Source organism: Cryptomeria japonica, chromosome 9 (genome assembly GCF_030272615.1).
Source record: "Cryptomeria japonica chromosome 9, Sugi_1.0, whole genome shotgun sequence".
In the NCBI taxonomy this organism is placed as follows: Eukaryota; Viridiplantae; Streptophyta; class Pinopsida; order Cupressales; family Cupressaceae; genus Cryptomeria; species Cryptomeria japonica.
Genome location: NC_081413.1, coordinates 236,630,271 through 236,649,211, shown reverse-complemented (window position 1 = coordinate 236,649,211; position 18,941 = coordinate 236,630,271). Strand labels below are relative to the sequence as shown.

Genomic DNA, 18,941 nt, shown 5'->3' with positions numbered 1-18,941 from the left:
TCAATCCAAGATCCTCACATCTATTGATGAGATGTTGGGGATGGATGTTCATGCTTCCAACACTTTACACTTAGAGGAATTGAAAGAAAAGGTGAAGTTCATTTACTTCAATCAGTTAGAATCTTTAAAGAAGAGTCAGATAGATGATTTTGTTTCTCTTGTGGTCCACATCAACACTTTGCAGAAGCTTATGCCAGATTGGGAGAAGGCCCTTGATTCTTTCTCAGATGTGTTGGATGTGATAGATGCACAATAGGAAGCTTTACCCAGCATTACCATGGAGGAGCTTAACTCAGTCTCGGCTAGATTCTTGGAATATGCTGCCAGAGAGAGGCATGCAGGCCAGAATCTTCTAGAAGATTCCCTACTTGATGACTAGGCATCATCCCATTGGGTTTCCTTTTGGTGATTTCTTTTTTTATGTAAACCCTAATCAAGGCAAATTTAGGGCAGTGTTGGCATGATCTTGGCCCTTCATTCTATTTGAGACTATATTAACCCAATTGCCTCTCATTTGTAAGAGAGATTTTTGAGAATTGTCGTCTATATGTTGCAGATTTGAATATAAATCATTGCAGTGTGGTGGTTTTGTTTAGATTTTGTTTCATTTGTGATTCTCATTGCCTCCAAAATTTAGAATAAAATTAGATTAGAACTTGTTTCAAGTTTCTTAGATTGAATGAAAGAGTTATTGAACGCATTTGTGTGGAATCCGTTTAATCTATACCACTAGCTTTATTGCTGATTCTACGATCGCCTTGTGTGATCAACTAGAATTTGGAATTGAACTAAACTTCAATTATTGCACATCCATTAGTATGCATTGCCTTGATGGTATTGATGTTGATGGTGATAATTTGAACATCTATGAGTTTACCTTAGATGATTGCACTAAGCTTGTGTCAAATTGTTCATTGATGGTGAGACCTTGCCTAGTAGGATTTCATTGAATCATTCATTGCCTCTTGCATTCTAGGTTAGAATAGAATTTCTAAACCCTTATTCCTTTTGCATTTTATTTTAAAAATATTTGTTACATTAGATCAAGAGCTATATTGTAAAATCCTAAGTCATTGGCAAAACCTATTCCAATTCATGATAAGAGTGATAAATTTGAACAATTGTGTAAGTCCCCTTGTGATTCCAGCATTATCACATCAACCATTGAGCTTATCCATGAGTCAAGACCTGACATTTCATAACCTTGGAGTTGTCTCATTTGATCGCGAAGCATAGCAGTTGAGAGACTTTGTTCAAGAGAGGATAAGATACCTTGGTATTTTATTTTGTGTTTGTATGTGCATAAAACACACATCAATAAGACTTGATTGTAAAACAACCCCTGGGATTAAACAGCCAGGTCCTTGTCTATTCTAGATAATCCTAATTCTGATTCATGGTGAAAAGGGTGAGAAAAAAATAAAAGTAGAAAACAAATAAAAAGGTTATGAGCCAAAATAGATGTTCCTTACTTATCTCTAAAAGATGATAAAGCACATAATTCAATAGTCAATAGAATGAAATTTGAGTATATTCAAAGTGATATATAAGGCATTTTATCATCCATAAAGAGAAAATCACAGCTTCGTATATTTAGTAATTTCAAGCACATACACAACTACAAACTACACGCTAGCAAAGTCTGGACAAGTGAATTAAGACAACTCGGGATTAATAAGTAAAAGACGTCAGAAATTTTTTGCATACAAAGCTTCTCAAAGCACCAGCCTGCAATACCCAATGTATCCTAAAAAATGAGATTGAAGCTCTTATTTATACCATCAAAACTTCAATAATGAGCAAAAAATAGATATGCAATTGATGCCATGATCATGCAGAGATTGATCCTTCAAATTTTCAAGGCAAATTGGAGTGTACAATCAGAACACCTGCTTGAAAGCTCCTCCCCTTGGCATATATAACTGCCAGGAATTAAGACTGTCATCGAGGAGCAAATTGAATGCCTAACTACATCTGCAATGCTCATGGATGTTCTTTAATTCTCATTTGAATTCAAAAATTCTTTACAGCTCAATCCACATTAAATTTCTTTCTTATCAGTCCCTAGATGCTCACAGGCCATTGGATCAAATAGCCTGCTACATCAAACAGTTATCACTTCTCTGTATCACTTACTTCAATTACTTTTGGCCCAATAGGCAATGAGCGTTGATCTAGAACATTGCTCTCCATCCAATGGTCGTTGCTTCCTCATTACTACAACATTCTGATTTTCCTTAGGGTGAATGTTGATTGCTGATCTGCAACACCGAACGAATGGAATAAAAATGCCTTCACTTTTATATTGATCACAGACCATTGATCTTAGGTAGCTGATGGTCACTGCTACACCAAAACAATTGCCACTCAAACTTTCCCAAAACTTCCATGAGCCATTATATGCGCCAAGTCATCATATCATGCAGTGAATGATGCTTCAGATGACACATGCCTTCAACAAGCCAAAAACCAAGGTAAAGGTATCTCTAAGGCCCTTCATTCAATTGCTCTTGACCAATCACGGAACTTTCAGCTGAAAACTTCCTTTTACCTTTTGAAAGTCTCTACAACCCATTGATTTAAAAGATCAAATAGACATCGCTTACTCAAAAGCCTGGCAAACTTGTCAATCAGCAAACTTCCTCCAGCTGTTAGATAAAAAATGAGCAGTCTTCACTCTCAAGCTTTCCAAGGCTACATCTTTCTTGCGATAGGTGGAAACTTTGCAAGACAAGGCAGAATTATATGACTGCGCAAATGTATTGAAAAAATCACTACAACTCTAAACTCTAATCTATGCTCATTCAAGATGCTTGAATGAAAAGAAATCCAAAATGAAGTACGATGGTGTAGAGCCAAACATTGATCGAATATTTGTCCAAGGGGTAGTTGTGTAATGATAGCAGGGGGTATAAGAGCATAAACCCGGATATAAATCGACTCATTGCAATAACAAGTTCCATCACTCGCATTAAAACAAAGGCAATATAGACCAATGGCATACTTCCCAAATTGACACGTTTAAGCATAAAAATGAAGACAATCTAGACCAGTGACATACTTCTGTAATGTCCCCTTCTCAATGATGATTGATCGAATATTTGTCCAAGGGGTAGTTGTGTAATGATAGCAAGGGGTATAAGAGCATAAACCCGGGTATAAATCGACTCATTGCAATAACAAGTTCCATCACTCGCATTAAAACAAAGGCAATATAGACCAATGGCATACTTCCCAAACTGACACATTTAAGCATAAAAATGAAGACAATCTAGACCAGCGACATACTTTTGTAATGTCCCCTTCTCAATGATGTGCATTCAGTGGTCCATTGGCCTATTTCGGAAACCCGTAGGCTATTTGGAAAGGAGAATTAAGGTTTCCAATTTTTGTGGAGTTCTGCACGAGCTTTTTAAAGTTTGTCAGGAGGGAATTTTTCAAGTTCGCTTATGGTTTCCTTCTAGGTTTTCCATGAATTCCAGGGTGGCATAACATGCATTTGATTCTTTGGTGAAGTCAAAACTTACTATTTTTAGTAAGTTAGGGTTTGGCTGTTTGGATGATGCAGTGCTACTAAGCTTTCCAAGCTCTTTCTCTAGGTGCGAATATCATGTTTTTCGGAGCAGTATTTCTTGACTTACTATTTTTAGTAAGTGGCTGTGTTGAGCATTTCTATTTTTAGCAGTCTCGGACAGTGTCCTGACTTAGCACAGTTCAGTGGTCTTCATCGCACAGCTTCATCCTTGACTTTGGTATTGATCAGTATTGGAGTTATAAGTTATTTAATTAAATATTAATTCCTTATCCTAAGATTTAATATTTAATTATTTTTATTACTGATTATTTGTATTGTGGGCAACTTAGGGGAAAATATTTATCTGCCATCTATATTGCTATTTTCCTAAGTTAGGCGTGGAAATTTGAAGAATGCCTTAAGTTATTGTTTGAGGACTTAGGCAAGTTCAAACTTGTCTAAGTATTGATTAAATACAATTTGGGCGCCCACTTTGGTTATGAAATGAAATGTAAATTGGACGCCATGTGATAGCGAAATGAAATGCAGTGAGATTTGGACGAATTTGGGAGCAATTACATTTGAATTTCAGAAGGAAAAAACTATAAGTACAAGTGCTTGGCCTCTCATTTGGTATCTTGTGAAATTGCATCGTTATGCTTCTGGTTTGGCAATTGAAATCTGAGCTTCGAAATGTAGCTTCCTAGCTAAGTCTCAGTTTCATACTTGGGAGATAGTACCTAGTTGTGTTCTTGTATTTCCAGTGCTGTTAGAGAGTGTTTTGCAGATTGTGGAGTGTTCTTGTGTGATTTTGGAGTGTTTTCTTGCTGCTGGTGCGGAGTTGCTGAAACCAATTTCCGCTCATACCTCTTGGCCAAGCGATTCTATCATTCTGGGTATTGGCTCTTTGGTTTTTTATGTCCCAGGTGATGGCTTCTGTAAGTTTTCAGCTTTGAACCTTGAGTATTCAATTTTATTTTGCATACCGAACTTCCCAGCCTAGGCGCCATCCTTTGGGTGAGCTTTTGGAAGCAAGTTGTGGTGTTTTGGATTTATAGAGGTCATTTTTCTGCTTGTGCTTGGTCATTTCTAATATATTAGCAGTTTGGGAGTGTTTGGGGGTGTTATGTGTGAGTTGTGGGTGATTTTTATGCATTTTAGTGTGTCTTGGTGTTGCTAGTTGTGCATTTCCAGCTTGCTGTCATAAATTACAGATTTCCAGAAGTTGGCTTTTGGGTGTGCATTTCGAAGTGTGAGTAGATTAGTTGATTTGATTGTGATTTGGGGTGATTTGGGTGAGTTTGTAGAGAGATGTGAGCATTTCATAGTTTCTTGAAGCTGCTGGTCTGCGTGTTATTGATCCTAGAATTTCATAATTACATGTTGAAGGGTCTTTTGGGAGTTAGTAATTGTTTGGAGATATTTATCAGCATTGGACAGAATTACTTCTCTATTCTATCTCTCTATTTCTATATTGTAAGGTTAAGTAGTAGTACTACTAACCATTTCTGTAGTGTTGTTTGCCCACTGCATAAGTGGAAAAGGTTGGCCATGCCGCCTGTCTTTGTTTGTAATAATGTCCTCCCGCTGAATAAGCGGTGGAGTTGATAGTAATTTTTATTTTTGTCGTCCCACTGAGTAAGTGGTTGAGCGATATTGTCCTCCCGCTGAAATATGCGGTAGAGTGATTGTTTTTATGTATAAGTCCTCCCGCTGCATAAGTGGTAGAGTGATTGCGTTCAGTTTCTTGTTGTTTTCCTTGACTAATTTACCGCCAAGAAGTTTAGTTTCTATCATGTTGTATAAGCAGAAGGGGCTGGCTTGCCGCCCGTGCATTGTAATTTTTCAGTTGGGTTTTGGTACTAACAATCTCCGGAACACCGTATGCTCTCACCCTCCCAAATTGGACTCTCGGTGAACAAAAGGTGGAAGGGTTCCCTTTCAGTTATTCTAGATTATTTCTCTAACCTTAGCGGGTTACTGTGAGTTGTGGGTGATTTTTATGCATTTTAGTGTGTCTTGGTGTTGCTAGTTGTGCATTTCCAGCTTGCTGTCATAAATTACAGATTTCCAGAAGTTGGCTTTTGGGTGTGCATTTCGAAGTGTGAGTAGATTAGTTGATTTGATTGTGATTTGGGGTGATTTGGGTGAGTTTGTAGAGAGATGTGAGCATTTCATAGTTTCTTGAAGCTGCTGGTCTGCGTGTTATTGATCCTAGAATTTCATAATTACATGTTGAAGGGTCTTTTGGGAGTTAGTAATTGTTTGGAGATATTTATCAGCATTGGACAGAATTACTTCTCTATTCTATCTCTCTATTTCTATATTGTAAGGTTAAGTAGTAGTACTACTAACCATTTCTGTAGTGTTGTTTGCCCACTGCATAAGTGGAAAAGGTTGGCCATGCCGCCTGTCTTTGTTTGTAATAATGTCCTCCCGCTGAATAAGCGGTGGAGTTGATAGTAATTTTTATTTTTGTCGTCCCACTGAGTAAGTGGTTGAGCGATATTGTCCTCCCGCTGAAATATGCGGTAGAGTGATTGTTTTTATGTATAAGTCCTCCCGCTGCATAAGTGGTAGAGTGATTGCGTTCAGTTTCTTGTTGTTTTCCTTGACTAATTTACCGCCAAGAAGTTTAGTTTCTATCATGTTGTATAAGCAGAAGGGGCTGGCTTGCCGCCCGTGCATTGTAATTTTTCAGTTGGGTTTTGGTACTAACAATCTCCGGAACACCGTATGCTCTCACCCTCCCAAATTGGACTCTCGGTGAACAAAAGGTGGAAGGGTTCCCTTTCAGTTATTCTAGATTATTTCTCTAACCTTAGCGGGTTACTGTGTTTGCTTTGTAAATCTCATTGTAAAATCGAAAAAAATTAAGGGGAATATTATAACTTCCAAGACTGAAAAACCCTTAAGCATAAAATTAAAGACATTCTAGACCAATGACATACTTCCAAAACTGAAAAAGCTTCAAGCATAAAAAATAAGGCAATCTAGACGAACAATATACTTACCAAACTGAAGAATCTTTTAAGCATAAAAATGACGATAATCTAGACCAATAACGTTTTTCCCACACTGAAAACACTAAACCTCAAAGGCTTTCCTTAACACCAGTATCCTTCATTAAAGCACCTTTTCAACTTGCTTGAGGAGTTCTAGACTTGGGTATGTTATGAGTAAAACTATAAACTTTTAGATTTGGGTACGTGACTAGTAAAACTACAGTTTAAGCTTGCACGTGATAGAATTGTAGGATACATTCATTGAAATGAAATTAATTTCCTTATAACGGAACCCATTTCGTTTAATTGATCAAAAAATTGCAGCCAAAAAAACAACAAAGAAAACAATAAAACATACCTCCACCCCCAAGACAGGCCATGCAGGTGTGGCCATCTGGGTATACAATGTCGTCTACAATCACATTGAATGTAACCAAGTCCATCTTGTTTCAATTATTATAGTCTGAGTGTATTGTTTTATTATGAGCTGCTCTGTATATAGGTTTAGAATGATGTTTTATTTCCTTTCCTTCTCGAGTCAGAAGCTTCGGGGCCTCCCTTGGGCATTACCTACAACAATAAAGAATTGGCACATCGCAAGCTTAGTTTGGCAGTCCTTGGCCTAACTCGTTGTTACTAATACTAAATTCTAGTCATCTTTTTGTCGGGATTCAACTGCTTACCTCCCGCCTGCAATATTTTAGCTATCGCCCATTTGCATGGAACACTGCTTAGTCTACTGTACTAGAGACTTTCTAGCTTGTAAACCTATAGAGAGGGCCACGCTACGTTTTTCTGGCTTGAAATTGCTTTATGGGAAGAGCATAGCGCATGTTCTAATTAGGAGAAAGACCATGCCAGCAATTTGTGTATCTATGGGTCTACAGATGGGTTAGAGCAATATGGGACTATCTAGGAGGTACCTAACTGTATGAGGTGTACATACCTTATTCGTATGTGAGATTTCAAGTTGTGATCTCTCTTTCAAGAGTACCACAAGGGAAATGAGAGGACCAAGTAGTTGAGCGTGTTTCAATTGTTGTGATAATAGATATTTATTTAATATTCATATGTGTTTATTTAATGTCCAATTTTTTTTATAACATTGCACCAATGGTTGTAACTTTGATACCCATAATTGAATGAAATGTACCCTTAGTTGTAAAAAGCAATCAATAATGTGATGACATATCAACTACACAAGTATGGGGGCCCCTTATGCACGACTATTGGTCTCACCTGTTTTGGGGATTGTTTTTGACACCTGGACAAAAAATATGTTGATTGGCATCATATTTGATGATGTGGTGTTGAAACCTTAGTTATAAGCAGGGGGACTTGCCAAGTAAGTTGTTGTAAAAAATTAGGAGTAATTTGAAATTTCCACGTAGGATTTTGAGAAGCACGAAGTTAGGGTGCTCAACTACTAGCTCCTCCCCCCTACCCTTCACTCCTTGTTCGTCCAACCTTCTAATAATTAATTTTAAAGAAAACAAAAATATATAATTAAAATTTTATTTTTTCCATTTTATTCCAATAGTTAAAACTTTTGGATTTTAATTAAAGAAGTTGTGCAGCTTTTTGGTACCCATTGCACACGACAACTCAGGCATTTGTGAATAGATATTGGCATTTTTTGAGGTGGTTATAGTGCATGATTATTTGGACATCTTTAAATAGATATATACACTTTGAAATGACCACTTTTTGACTCTTATGTGCGTAATGGATAAGCCAAAACAATAGTTATAAGCAATTAAGTTGCATACGAAGACAACCGGAAAAAAAAATCGTTGAAATCCAATGTACTGTTTAGAATATGTGGGTGCGCAGAGCTAGCTATAACAGCTATTGGCATGCATCCCCTGCATGGAAAATTTCCAAGTTCTCTATTCAGATTATTTATGGGAGAGATGAAGCATCCTATATTAGAGGAAAATATTTTTTTCTTAATATTTAGTACAGGCTAATCCAATAAAATTATACATATTTATAATTAATTTAAGATTGTTAATTTATTTATATTTAAGTTAAGATTCTTAATTTTATAATTTATATTTATGAAGTGTAAATCAAAAGACATAGTTAGTGGTTGTATGTTTAAATCTTTAGTTTTAATTATTATATGAATAAGAGTAGTTCATATGGTCAAAAGTTATATGGGTCGAATAATTAGGTGCATATGAGGTCCCAATTAGAGTTGATTATTTCACACCTAAAAAAATGATGATTTGTTAATAGTTATTAGATGTAAGAACATAAATATAAAGAGCGATGTCTAACTCTATGATCAAAGAATGTATGTAATCTAACATGACAAAGAAATGTGTAATGCTTTGAATATTGAAATAAATATAATGAGAGATTGGTATTTGTTTTATTACCAAAAATTTATGCTGACTCTATGTAAGGATGAATATGAGGATTAGAAACAAGTTTGTGACTATAGATCTATCCTACACCTACAAACTTGTAAGGTGCAATCTATAGACTTTTATTCTTCACTTCACTTAATGTGTCTACATGTCTTATAACTCATTTGATGTTTGCAAACTAAAGTTATTTACCTTTATAGAGTAGTTTGTCATGAGGGTATATTTTCTCCTATGTCAACTTACAAATAAATGTGTATAGATGATTGAAAATAATACTACACGGTTATGCAAGGCCCATTAATGGGCTTGCTCAGGTTAATCTTCCATGTTATGGAAGGCTTGTTGCTAAGTGGGAGATGTCGCAGCAAGGATGGTTTAAGGATAATTTTGATGGGGCCTCAAAGGGCAACGTGGGTGTCTCTAGTGTTGGATTTATAATCAGTGATTGGAAAGGAAATATTGTGGTTATGGGAGCCCAAAGGCTTGAGCATGGAATGAACAATGAGACAAAAGCTCAAGCAGCCTTATTGGCGATTCAGTGGGGGATTAAACTGGGGGTGCAAAATTTACACCTAGAAGGGGACTCTCAAATTATTGTCAATGCAATCATGAAAGATGAAGAAAATGCATCTTGTTTAAATAAATTCATTTCCAAAATAAAAAATGATTTAAATGCTTTCAGGAATTATGTCATTTTGCATGTGTGAAGGGGTGGAAATGAGGTTGCTGATGCAATGTCGAAATGGACAACATAATTTGAAGTGGTGCATGAAACTCATGTTGAAGATTACCGTAATCTGAAGAAGGATGACTTGGACAACGTTGTACACCTGGTAATTATTAATAGCTTTTATTTCTTGGTATGGATGGAATGTTGGAGTGTGTTGAGACTTTATTTATAGGAGCTTGGGCCCATTTTTGGATGTATCGAATGTCGGCAGTGACAAGGTGTTGACAAGTATGGAGGCTAGTTTCACCTTGTACACAAGGAGGCAACAGCTAATGTTTGTGGGTGACGTCTCGACCAAGAGACATAAATGCATTTTTAGGTTTTGCGACAATGTCTTTGTCCAAATAATGAAAATGCTATTGGGGGAGAGTTTCCTCAAGACAATGCATAAATACAAAACAAATGTGGATGTGGTGTCGATGGTCTTGGCTTGGGGCCTGGAACTGGGGGAACAAAAGGATGTTTTGATTCAATCATGTGGCAATGTCTAGAAGATGATTGGTTGTGTGGATTGATGGAGCTTCTGAAGATGGCTATGCCTGGGGCTGGGTTTGACGTTGGAGAAGGGTTGGAGATTGATGAATTTTGTGAATTGATGTAACCGGTCCCTTTCATCCATAGGCCTTTTGGCTTGAACAAGGATGAATGCAGAGCGAAAGTGGCTATTGGGTGGGATTTGCTCAAGTTGTATTTGAGAGAGAAAATGTTGGAATCTCGAGGACCTACAATTGGTAACTCTGCAAAACAAAATGTAACCAAGAAGGAAAAGGGTAAAGGCAAGCGTTCAAGGGTGGGCAAGAGGAGAGCAAATATGGCAAAACACAAGAATGATGTTGATGGTGTCAATATGGGTGGTGGTGGCTAGATGAATGATGGTGAAGGGCCGAGCGAAATTTCTCCCTATCTGCCCTAACTCTGGTGTGTGTGTGGTGTAGTGGTGAACAAGGGTAACCGTTTTCTAGAAATTTTGTTGATAAAATGATATATTTCTAGTCTCAGCATGCTTTGTTTTTTTTAATATGCCTTAGGTTTTAATGTGCTTTGTACATATGTAAGCATCCTCTAGGTTCTAGTTGTCTAGTTTTAATAATAGTGGAGGATGTGGGTTTCAATTTCGCTAAATTTGTGTATGAAGCCTATTGGGTTGATGTAATGGTGGCAATTTTGTATAATACATGCCAACCAGGGAGGGACTGGTGGTGTAGGATGGATGGTTTTAGGGGGATGCAACTATTTTCTAGGTGCCTATTTTATTCAAGATTTTTGAATCTCAGCTATGTATCTATGCTTCTTTTATATTAATAAAATACAAATTATTACAAATCAAAAAAAATACTACAGAGTTATGCAAATGTTTCTTAGATAATTATACAAATTTAGATTCTTTCAACTGCTCCAATTGAAATATTCATTGCAAATGATATGTGAATATAGGTCTCAAATCATGGATGTCTAAAATGAATGTATTGAATGTCTTTAAATACAAGGGCATAACAACATATTGTGAAAATTTATGTTTAGTCAATCCTAGGTTAGAAAGGTAAAGGTAGGAGTCAAGTAAATTTGAATTTAAAATTTAGAATTTGAGTAGTGTGTGCTTATGTAATGTAATGAATAAGTGGATAAGGTGATGATAGTTCTGATACTTAATGTAAGTACAGATCCAATAGCTAACAAGATGAGAGGGGGGCGGGGGGTGAATCATACAAACTTAATCTTCCATAAAAACATCAGATTCAACCTCGGTAACATATACTTCAGTAATATAACCAAAACTGCTAAACATGCAAACTCAAAAGCATATAAACATCATAAACCTCATAACACCAGATTTAACGTGGAAACCCAAATAGGGAAAAACCACTGTGGGATTTTGGACCCACTAAGAAATATACTCTTCTAGAGTATGCTCGGTTAAAAGCAAATCATGTTAAAGATTACAAACACATTGCTAGATGTGACCCAATTAAGGGATTTCCCTCAGATCTGTTAGGATCTTCACCTTGTTAGAAGTGACCTTGTTAAAGGATTTCAAACACTCAATCAGAATGTCACCTTGCTAGAGGGTTTTACAAATAAGACTGTTAAGTCCACTCGGTTAAGAGATTTTCTGTCACTTTCACAAAATAATAGTAATAAAAAATCTATCTGCAACTTCACATCTAAAATGCTAAAGCAGATTCTTATTTGTTCAATACAATCTAGACATAGAACTAATCTTGTCCATCTGTTGGGCTTCTATACTCTATTATTCAAATAGGTCTTCAAGCTTCTGTGCTCAGTAATCACTGTGTAGCATCCATGTGCATACATTTGCCCGCATGCATTGTTTATCAATAGTTCCCTATTTATAAACAATTCGCCAACCGCTTAATCTCCTTGATCACATTTCCCATGATTAATCATAGCCATCAGATCTTCAAACTTTGACCAGGTTCAATGTATCCTTTGATCTGAAAATGTTTTACCCCGCCTAGGAACTTGCATACATTTCTTGGAACTTGTGCTAGGGTATTGCGGTTCAATCTGAGTTGTAGATCTTCATGCCAATTTTCCTTTGCCATAGATTCATTAACAAACTTCATGCACAGCATACCAATCATTTAATCAGTTCTAGCTCATCAGCGTCCTTCATTAAATAACGCATGTAACCATTTAATGTATTCTGTTATAGCTCGGTTACAACTCGATAAATACTAAACTTCACTCGGTAGACATCCTGCCTTCATTAACCGATAGTGATAATCTTAGGGTTTACCGACTAGGTTCTTTAGGGTTTACTAACTAGGTTCTTTGCTCGGTAACATAGTATAGTATTAACCTTACAATTTACAACATATGTATGATGTTAAAACAATCTAAACATCATGATCTTATCATTGTCTGACTCGGTAATAGTTGCCCATTGAATACCTTATTCATCCCCGTATTCATCATATTCTTTCTGTGTCTTTTACCGATATCTTTATACTCTTCAAATCATACTTCTCAAGATATGGAAACATCATACTGAATTAGAAAATCAATTTCTTCACATCAATGACAAAATAATAATATCAAGATAGTAAACATCCTTAATCAGTTATATCCATAATCATCAACAACCTTCTCAATATCCTTATTGAAATGCCAACAATCTCCCATTGTCTGTTATAATGCCAAATGCCAACAATCTCCCCCTTTGGCATTGATGGCAAAACCAATTGATTTGACCTTAAAAAGATTCAGATTGTTGTGATTCTGAAATGCTGAAATGCTCTCTTGTTGTCATCAGATTTCTCCCCCATACTTTAGACTTCTCCTCTTTTCTCCAGTCTTCTCCCTCTTTTTCCTTCAATCTTCTTCATTCTTCTCCAGTCTTCTCCCCCTTTGACAACAATGTCAAAAAGTAAAGAACTAAAACATAATTTCTTCTTGTATGAAGTGAATTCCTGCTGTAATGTGTCAACTTAGTCTCGATCAGAGCATTTTGTCTTCAATTCTTGTTCCCTGTATTGTATCCTGCATTATTTCCTGTACACCTTTAGAAAACATCCTAAAGTGTGTAAATCACCATCAATCCACACATAATATTCTGTAGATTCATCGAATTGATGCTTTCACCGAACTCAGTCAGTGAATAGAAGATAGGGGTAGGACCCCTAACTCACTTCTGAGATATTCAAAAGTGTCCCTTGGTAGTGGCTTGGCGAAGATATCTGCTATTTGTTCCTTTGTGCTAACATACTCCAACACCACTTTCTTTTCTTGAGCTTCTTCTCTAATATAATTATATTTGATAGAGATGCGCTTTGTCTTAGAGTGCATAACAGGATTCTTTGAAATGTTAGTGGCACTAGTATTGTCACAGAATATAGTTACTGGCTCGGTAACTTTCTCATTTATACCTTCCAACAGTTGTTTGATCCATGCAATGTTGGTACAATTCAATGTTGCAGAAACGTATTCAGCTTTTGTTGTTGACTGTGAAACACATCCTTGTTTCTTGCTAAGCCAACTCACTAGTCTTTCTCCTAAGAAGAAAGCTCCTCCACTTGTGCTTTTCCTATCATCAATGTTGCCTGCCCAATCAGCATCAGTATAAACTTTTAAATCAAAGTCATTTCCTTTCTGATATACTAAGCCATAATCCTCTGTGCCTTTCAAGTATCTAAAGATTCTTTTGATTCCTGTCATGTGTGTTTCCTTAGGATCTCCAGAGAATCTTGCAACTAAACCTACTGCATGTGCTATGTTTGGTCTGCTGTGAACAACATATTGTAGCTTTCCAATCATGGATCGGTAAAGTGTCTCATCAACAAATGCAGATTCATCATTCTTTGATAGTTTATAGTTGGTAGTCATAGGAGTACTTACTGGTTTTGAATCCTCCATTCCAAATTTCTTCAAGATTTCCTTTATGTACTTGGATTGAGTAATGAAAATCTCATTTTTCATTTGCAATATATGTAAACCTATAAAATACTTTATCTCACCGATTAATGACATCTCAAATTCTTTGCTCATTTCATTTCCAAAGTTCTTGCATAAAGAGTCATTTCCACAAAATATAATATCATCAACAAATATGGCTAAGATCAGTATTCCATTTTCATCATTCTTCATGTACATATTGTTGTTCTCACTTGTCCTTATAAAACCAGTCTTAATCAAATAAGAGTGCAATCTTTCATACCATGCTCTAGGTGCTTGTTTCAGACCATATAATGCTTTGTTCAATTTACATACCTGATCTTTATTCTTGTCTTCAACAAATCCTTCAGGTTGTTCAATAAAAACTTCTTCTTCTAATATTCCATTCAGAAATGTAGATTTGACATCCATTTGATATACCTTGAAGTTTTTGAAAGCAGCATATGCCAACAATGTTCTTACTCCTTCAAGTCTAGCCACGGGTGCAAAAGTTTCACCATAATCAATTCCTTCTTCTTGAGCATAACCTTTGCAAACTAGTCTTGCTTTATTTCGAATGACCTTTCCTTTTCCATTTAGCTTGTTTCTGAAAATCCACTTTGTACCGATTACATTTTTGTCCTTCGGTCTTGGGACTAGTGTCCATGTGTCATTCTTCTTGATTTGATCAATCTCTCCTGTCATAGCTTTTATCCAATCTTCACTGTTAAATGCCTCTTTCACTATTCTCGATTCAAATTCAGATATCAGACATGTGTGTCAGTCTCAGTGTGTTCCTTGTCATCACTGGATCATCCTTATCTCCTATAATCTGACTTGGTGCATGATGTCTTCTGACATACTTGGCTAATACAGGCTTGGTAGGCTCTGTATGATCTTTTTCATCACTCGGTAACTGGATATTTTCTTCATTTTCTTCAACAGTTTTCTTGGTAGGACTTGTCGGTTGAACATAGACAAATTCATCATAATCTTCTGGTTCTTTGGAATTTCCTTCATCATTTCTTTCTGCAAATTCATCAATTTTCACATTTGCACTTTCTACTATTTTGTTAGATGATTTGATCAGACCTTTAAATGCTTTGCTTCTAGAAGAATAACCTAGAAATGTTCCTTCTTCACTTTTCTGATCAAATTTGCCATTTCTATCATCTTTGTGTACATAGCATCTACTTCCAAAGATTTTAAAATAACTTACATTAGGTTTCTTGTCATACCAGATTTCATATGGTGTCTTCAAAGTACCTTTCTTCAGTTGTACTCAGTTCAGGCTGTAGACTGCAGTGCTTATTACTTCTCTCCAAAATGTTTGTGGCACTTTCTTTTCAATCATCAGTGTTCTAGCACAATCCACAATAGATCTGTTTCTTCTCTCAGCTATTCCATTTTGTTGTGGAGTTCTCAGTGTAGAGACTTGTCTTTTAATACCATGATCATTGCAGAATAAGTTGAACTCGTCAGATGTGAACTCTCCTCCTCTATCTGATCTAAGACATTTCAGTTGTCTTCCCGTTTCATTTTCAACTCTTGCCTTGTACCATTTAAACATTTGAAAAGCTTATGATTTTTCTTTTAAAAACATTACTGACATCATCCTTGAATAGTCATCCACAAATAATATGAAATATTTATCACCATAATAACTTTGAACTTTCATAGGACCACAAAGATCAATGTGCACAAGATCTAAAATTCCCTTAGAAGTGTAAGACTTGTAAAGCTTGATCTTGTCATCTTACCCATCTGGCATCCTCGACACATAGCATTCTCAAGTTTTTCAAGACTCGATAGACCTCTTACTCGGTTCTTCCTACATATTTTGATCAGATTATCAAAATTTACATGACAAAACCTTTTATGCCATAACCAGGTATCATCTATCTTTGCATACAAACATTTATTCTGAGTTGAGTCAAGGTGAAATGTGTTACCTTTAGTTTGTGTCCCGGTAGCAGCTAACTTTCCATTCTTGTCATGAACTTTGACAATTCCCTTCTGAAATTCTATTCGGTAACCTGTATTGTTTAGCTGTGCTACACTCAACAAATTGTATTTCAAACCTTCAACCCAATAAACATCATTGCATCTTGCAATGTCAAGAAGTGTTATAGATCCTTTACCTCTCACCGGACATGGTGCATCATTACCAAATCTTACATAGCCTCCATCATAATCTTCTAACATATCAAACTTGTGTTTATCTCCTATCATATGATGTGAGCATCCATTATCTATGATCCAAGAATCATTAGTATTTATGTGAGATATTAGGGCTTTTTCTTCATACCTTTCTTCATCTGATCCATCTTTGATAGCCACATAAACTAATTCCTATGTATCAGTTTCATCTGATTTATCATCATTGGATTCCTCATCAGCTATTAAGCATGTCTTTCTATCTCTTCCTCTGAAGTCTCGGTGTCCTTTGTAATGATTATCTTTCTGTCTGTCATCTCGGTAATCTCTCTTTTTAGTAGAATCTTTGTCAGGGCAGTTAGAAGCCATATGTCCTATTTTATCACAATTGAAACATTTCAAAGGTAGTTTTCCTTTATACTTACCTTTGCCTCTCAGTAACCTTCTGGCTAATAGTGCTTCAAACTCTTCCTGCTTTCTGATTTCCTCATACAGTTTGTGTACTTCTTCCATGTTCTTACGAAATATTTCACTTGCTCCACTGTGATCTCCTTCAGAGTACATGTACTTTCTTTCATTGTAATCATTAGATTCATCAAGATGAAAAGAACTAAATGCGGATTCAACTTTATTTACCGAAGATCCACTGTTATGAAAGTTACTTAACTCAAATGCATGTAGCTTACCAATAGTAGCATCTAAAGAAACTAGCATATTAGGTACATACCTCAATTCATTGATTGTAGAGACTCGGATTGCATAAGCTGGCAGAAGGGTTCTTAACAACTTACTTGTTATATCCTTTTCTTCAATAGTTCCACCTGCTCCTTTGATTTGATTGACAATCTCCTTTAGTCTTGTACTGTACTGAGTTATGTTCTTACCTTCATTCATCCTCATAGATTCAAGTTGTCCTCTTAGACTATCTACTTTTGCTCTTTGAACATGTTCATCTCCTCCATATACTGATATGACCTTATCCCACATAGCCTTTGCATCATTGCAGCCTTCTAGATCATTAAACTCGAAATCGGTCAATGTAGATGTTATTTCAATCATTGCTTGGATATGTTCTTTCTTTGCCTTTATCTCTTCCATTATCAATGGATAGGTGCTTGGTGTGATGAAATCATTCTCTAGATAATATATAGCATATTCTCCAACTCCTGATAGGTGCAACTTCATCCTTTTATGGCATGTAGAGAAACTTGACTTGTTCAGCTTCGGTGCATCCCTCTTATACATCTTTGGATCTTTGCCTCAAGTACCTTTAAACTTTTTCTTCTGGAGTCCAAAGCTCTAATACCAATTGATAGTTCTGATACTTAATTTAAGTATAGATCCAATAGCCAACAAGATGAGAGGGGGGGGGGTGAATCATACAGACTTAATCTTCCATAAAAACATCAGATTCAACCTCAGTAACATATACTTCAGTAATATAACCAAAAATGTTAAACATGCAAACTCAAAAGCATATAAACATCATAAACCTCATAACACCAGATTTAATGTGGAAACCCAAATAGGGAAAAACCACTGTGGGATTTTGGACCCACTAAGAAATATACTCTTCTAGAGTATGCTCGGTTAAAAGCAAATCCTGTTAAAGATTACAAACACATTGCTAGATGTGACCCAGTTAAGGGATTTCCCTCAGATCTGTTAGGATCTTCACCTTGTTAGAAGTGACCTTGTTAAAGGATTTCAAACACTCAATCAGAATGTCACCTTGCTAGAGGGTTTTACAAATAAGACTATTAAGTCCACTCGGTTAAGAGATTTTCTGTCACTTTCACAAAATAACAGTAATAAAAAATCTATTTGCAACTTCACATCTAAAATGCTAAAGCAAATTCTTATTTGTTCAATACAATCTAGACATGGAACTAATCTTGTCCATCTGATGGGCTTCTATACTCTATTATTCAAACAGGTCTTCAAGCTTTTGTGCTCGGTAATCACTATGTAGCATCCCTATGCATACATTTGCCCGCATGCATTTTTTATCAATAGTTCCCTATTTATAAACAATTTGCCAACCGCTTAATCTCCTTGATCACATTTCCCATGATCAATCATAGCCATCAGATCTTCAAACTTTGACTAGGTTCAATGTATCCTTCGATCTGAAAGTGTTTTACCCCACCTAGGAACTTGCATACATTTATTGGAACTTGTGCTAGGGTATTGCGGTTCAATTTGAGCTGTAGATCTTCATGCCAATTTTCCTTTGCCATAGATTCATTAACAAATTTCATGCACGGCATACCAATCATTTAATCAGTTCCAGCTCATCAGCTTCCTTCATTAAATAACGCATGTAACCATTTAATGTAATCTGTTATAGCTCGGTTACAACTCGGTAACAACTCGATAAATACTAAACTTCACTCAGTAGACATCCTGCCTTCATTAACCGATAGCAATAACCTTAGGGTTTACCGACTAGGTTCCTTAGGGTTTATCGACTAGGTTCTTTAGGGTTTACCGACTAGGTTCTTTGCTCGGTAACATAGTATAGTATTAACCTTACAATTTACAACATATGTATGATGTTAAAACAATCTAAACATCATGATCTCATCATTGTCCGACTCGGTAATAGTTTCCCATTGAATACCTTATTCATCCCCTTATTCATCATATTCTTTCTATGTCTTTTACCGACATCTTTATACTCTTCAAATCATACTTCTCAAGATATGGCAACATCATACTGAATTAGAAAATCAATTTCTTGACATCAATGACAAAATAATAATATC

The 18,941-nt window shown here is 36.1% G+C and overlaps 1 protein-coding gene across 1 annotated transcript in view; it reads right to left on the bottom strand.

The window, feature by feature from the left end:
• The window catches only part of LOC131076960 (uncharacterized protein C16C9.01c), a 174,595-nt gene extending 167,225 nt beyond the window's left edge, over positions 1-7,370 (bottom strand). Inside the window, exons 1-2 of the mRNA XM_058014312.2 lie at positions 7,203-7,370; positions 6,878-7,089 (exon numbers count right to left, since the gene is read on the bottom strand). Coding sequence (XP_057870295.2) covers positions 6,878-6,962 — 85 coding nt within the window. The 5' untranslated portion in view covers positions 6,963-7,089; positions 7,203-7,370. The remainder of the gene's footprint in view (positions 1-6,877; positions 7,090-7,202) is intronic.
• Positions 7,371-18,941: the final 11,571 nt, after the last annotated feature.